General features: G+C 37.7%; 1 protein-coding gene across 1 annotated transcript; it reads right to left on the bottom strand.

Moving 5' to 3' along the window:
- On the bottom strand, positions 1-3,412 carry JH06_5086 (hypothetical protein; the record flags this gene model as incomplete). The annotated part of the gene is made up of 2 exons (XM_014669590.1): positions 1-3,353; positions 3,382-3,412. Coding segments are annotated over 2 exons (3,384 nt in total), but the record flags the coding sequence as incomplete, so codon positions are not given.
- Positions 3,413-5,229: the final 1,817 nt, after the last annotated feature.

Consider the following 5,229-nt stretch of genomic DNA (forward strand, 5'->3'; position numbering starts at 1 on the left):
GACAGTATTCCAATCACTTGACACATCACTCTGTATCACCTTCCAATCTGTGTATTCAATTTGGAAAGGGAAATATGTTGAGAACACAGTGGTCACAGTAGAGGGCTTGGTATCTGATTCGGGTACTTCATTGATGTCCAACTCCATCTCTCCCAAATCCACAGTTAGAGTGTAACCAGAATTGTAATTCCATCCATCTCCCCAGGCATCAAGTGCCTGGAATGTATACAATCCATGTTCCAAACAGAAATCGAGATAATAATAGGAATTAGAAAGTGGGAAGAATGAAACCGACAGTATGGGAGTACCTGATAATGATCGACCACTAAACAGTTTCCATGAATTCTCTGTTGGGAAATCATCAGCTCGAATACGAATCGTCATAAGATTCCTTCCACCACTACAGACCTCAACAGAGAGAGTAAGAATGGAGGTAACTTCATTTCCATACACTGGATTGGCTACGATGGTGAACTGAGTTGAAGGAAGGAGAACAGTGGGAGTTCCTGAGATCCAACCACTCTCAGGATCAATAATGATTCCTTCAGGTAATGAGGGAGTGATTCGGAAGTTTCCATATCCACGGGAATCTGGTATTATTTCAGACATTTCAATATCTCGAAAAACAACAACAGATTCAGGGTAATTCAGAGGTTGCAACTCTGCCATCAAATTTTCTGTGTACAGATTCAGTGATTGGACAAGCCAAGAACACTGAGAATCACCAGTACCAAAGTTTTCAAATTTAAATTGATTGTAAGGAATGGTATTTGAAGTATAAATACGTCGTTTCTGACCAGCCATAGAATATGACAAATTTGACACTTCTTTTATTAGGATCCATCCTTCATCAATTGAATTACGACCATATAACTTAAACTGACGAGGATTCTTATGATTGGTTTGATAATCATTCTGAATTTGAATGGAACTGATCCATTCTCTTCGATCATCAGCCATCGTAATTACTAATTCATTACTTCCACATTCTCCTTCGATTGAATAACGATAATCCATACTAAAAGGAGATGAAGCTGATCCATCGATATTACTCACGGTACCTGTGAATTCCCAGATATGAGATTCAGGCTCATTTGTCATCAGTCGAACTGTTGCATCAAAGAGAGATGCAGTATGGGAAGTAGGAGAAATAGCAACAATGGCAATAGCAATTGTATTCACTCCCTGTTGGAGATAGTTTATGGCTTGCTGTGATGAATCTGAGAAACAACGACCTGGAAGAGTCACTACTCGATACTTAAGCTCAGAATAACTATTCTCAGCAGTGGATGAAGTGGACAAATCTCCAATCACTCCATTTCTCCATGCTTCATTTCCATTCAAATACACAATCACTCCATATCTGTATCGAATCGATACAATCAATCCAGACACTTCATTCAATGAGGCAATGTTGAATGTCTTCTTGTACAACTGAATCTGATTACTGGAAGCAGGGAATGATCCTCTAGCAGCCTGAGACCAACCTGATGTATCATCACCAAACCAATTGGTAGGCACTTCACCCATCTTATAATACCATTGTTCTGAATCATGACGACGTAGATAGAAAACATGATCATTATTCTGATTTGCATCATATCGACCCTTTAATAGCATTTCTTCTGTTCCTTCAGGTAGCAATCCATATATATACAAGAACGAATTCACGACCCACGCATTATTTGAACTATACAATGTCACATCAAATCGATCAGCCATCACACACAAATAATAATGCCAATCTGTATACATAGGGAGAGTCTGACCCAATGGTACATCAAGAAGAATTTCATCATTAGCTGTGTTTCGAATACGGAATGCCTCATATTCTGTGTTAAAACGATATGCTCTTAGAATATGAATCATTGTACCACTACAGTCAGTAAAGGTAAGAGTAACAGTGCCTTGAATAGAAGCACTACCAGTACTAGCAGTAATCGTATACGTTGTTTGAGGACTAGCTTCAAGAGATGACCCAGAGATATAACAGTCAGTATCCAAAGTAAGACCCGTAGGAAGAGATGGACTAATCTGACAATTCTGCAAGCCAAAGACAGATGATGATAAACCAATAGAATCATATCTACTCAGAAATGAATATGATGATTCAGGATAAGTGATTGAGGTTGGTGGAGGGATGTTACATACAAGGAATTGGAATTCGTAAATCTCAACTCTGGTACTGGATGTACCAGAGACAGTAATCTTATACGATGAATACCGATCAGGAGTTACTAGAGTTGAAAACTGTTTCCAGGTTTTGCTGGAATATGATATACTTCTCGCATTCAACAATGGTGAATACGATGAAGAAGGCGTTGAAGCCCCTTCAACAGTAAATTCACGTGGAGCTGATTGAGGATCAGTGTACGGATAAATACGGAATCCATTAACTAAAGGAACCACATTCCCAGAGAATGTTGTAGTGACATAGGCAGGAAGCTGATCTGCCGATACACTCGAATAGGAAGCTCGAGACCAACCAAACATATTATTTGGAGAAGAGAAGGAAGTGGATGTACCTGTGATACTAACAGGAGATACATAACAGCGGTTCTCACTTGAGAGACCCTCACTGTAAGTAATGAATCCATCAAACTCGATAGTCTCCATATATCCTGCTTGGCGGAAATGAACTTCAACAGCTAAAAGACATTGTGACCCTTCAGCGATCGCTGAAGAACGAATAATCCCGCGGAATGCGAGATCGGTATACCCTCCACTAGCCAAGGTTTCACTATTCACATCTCCAGAAGGCATATTATCACGATAGACTTCAACTCCATTAAGATAAGCAATGATTCCATGCTTATATTTGAATTCAAGATCAATAGCAGCCATATCCGTCAGTCCATCAAAGGTCTTACGAAAGTATTGAGTTCCCGTGGAACTCGACGTCGTAGAAGTCCCTAGAGTTACCGAGGTCCAGGCCTCATCACTGAACGTAGGTTGCATCCAGTTGCCTGAAGCACCATTCGTAAACTTCCATACAGAATTCACATGGATTGGAGAATAAAGCGAAAATGGAATAATCTCTTCAGAATTTTCAACCATTATCGCCTTAAGAACGACATTTCCATTTATACCAATGAGTTCGATCCATCCACCATTCTGCCATGAATCATTTCCCGAGTCAAGCATTTTAAGTGAATACTTTTGATGGAGAGAATCAGGAAGACAGGTTTCCAAAGTTCGTGTCTGGTAATTGGCCAATGAGGGTGATGTATAGACTGAAGTATCTCCGGACATAATGACAAAAGACTCTTCAGACGCCCGATCCATAGTCTTTTTTATCATTTTAAGGTACACCTCATTTTCTTCACATGTAGCACCACTAATGGTAATAATACCTATAACATCAGAAACAGAAGCTAGTACAACAAGCAAAAAGGAACACAATACAGTTCATAGAGGAAACTGTTTCGACCACTGTGTTACGGTCGTTTCATCCTTCGATTCTGATTGGCTCGATTCGAGGGATAATAATCAATGATCACTTAACGGATTGAATAAAAACTACGGTTCTCTTTACCTAGAAGGATTGTGGAAGCAAAAACAATATCAAAACCATGAAGAACGCAGTTTTTGTAGCGATAAAAAGTCTCGATGAAGATGCAAGGTTTGTTGAATTCTCGAGAGAGTAGTCAGTTAAGAGTATATGGAATCTAGATATAGTATATTATGGAAACACTTTCAGAAGCACGTTTGCCCGAGTGGTCTAAGGGGGTAGACTCAAGTTCTACTGTACAGGAGTACTCGTGGGTTCAAATCCCACAGCGTGCATTTTTCTTTGAGTTTTTTATCATAATGAAGTTATCTAATATGGGTTCTTTTTGGTTACCACAATTGTTGGTACTTAAATGATGATCTAGTGCACAGTGGCTGATCTTTACTAATCATCTTGTGAACTTGGGGAAATAGGGCGAATCACGGAGAGAGATTCCAGATGCATTATTCTTGACAATACATTGATCTGGATATCGTGAATGCTTATCCCAATTTCATGTATGCTATCACGAAAGGAATATTCGTTGGTGAATACATTATGAATAGAGATCAACATCTAATGGAAGTGATGGATAGTTGTCTTGTATTAAGTGACCTTGCTAAGCAACTGTTTTTATTGATTGGTTTGGTGGCAATTAACAAACATTGGTAAAGAGACCATATTAAGGATGTCCAATCATCTGTGTATTCCACTGCATTGGAGTAATTGTATTGCTCATTGTGAACCATGCTTGTTGATCACATCTCTAGAATTGAAATAAGCATTGATAGCATCAATAGTAGCTTCAGTTTAAGCTTTGTGTATTGAAACAGACTATAGTACCACAGATCTTACCAATGTTCTTCCATGTCTAAGATTATCATTGTTCCGTTCAATGTGTCATTCAATAGCATCCATAGATAGGAGACTGAAGAAGCACGATTCTTAGTACCAAATAGTTTTTAATCTAATTGTCTTGTTTCTATCCTTCATATTACCATCTACATTGGTATACTTATCCTCTGATATACTTTCTCCAAATACTTCTTTCAGATCTTTCTCAGAAATCATCATAGAATTGATACATAAGAACTACCATCGATTCTGAGCACACATTTCTTCTGAATAATACAAGGATTGATGATTCTTGAAGTTAGCTTTCCATTCTTCTCACTTAAGCAACAAATCTTCAGAATCATAGGAGCATATTATTATACAATCCGTCAATATGATTGTCATCTGTATGTTTATTCCAGAATAATATGTGCTCCGTGTTTGTATTACTTACCACTATAATAAGGACTGATTGAATAGAATCATTCTCATACGTGTTCAGTGGTTAGTATAGTATGAGTTGATAATCAATGACTAGTCATAGTGGATTCTACAACACATTATCTAGTAATACTCCATCACTACACCATTAACACAGTTTGTAATCAGAATCAAATAGTAATAGTATGGGATAATAATGAACTTAATAAGAATAGTGAATGATTAGATAATGAGAGATTGATGAATTGAATCGATTCCCATGAATCAGTTTTAGGTAAGAAATAAAAGCTAACTGTTACTTATTGGAATAGGATTAATAGTTGATAATAAGAATATGAGTGTAGATAATGTTGAATCAATATCAGAGAAGATGAATGGAGTAGAGTGGAGAATGAAGTGGAAAGAGTACTTGAAAGAGAGTGTATTGAATGATAATAAGAATTGTATGTTGAATTTGAATGTTG

This window comes from Blastocystis sp. subtype 4 (assembly GCF_000743755.1).
Source record: "Blastocystis sp. subtype 4 strain WR1 chromosome Unknown seqid_0474, whole genome shotgun sequence".
Taxonomy (NCBI): Eukaryota; class Bigyra; order Opalinata; family Blastocystidae; genus Blastocystis; species Blastocystis sp. subtype 4.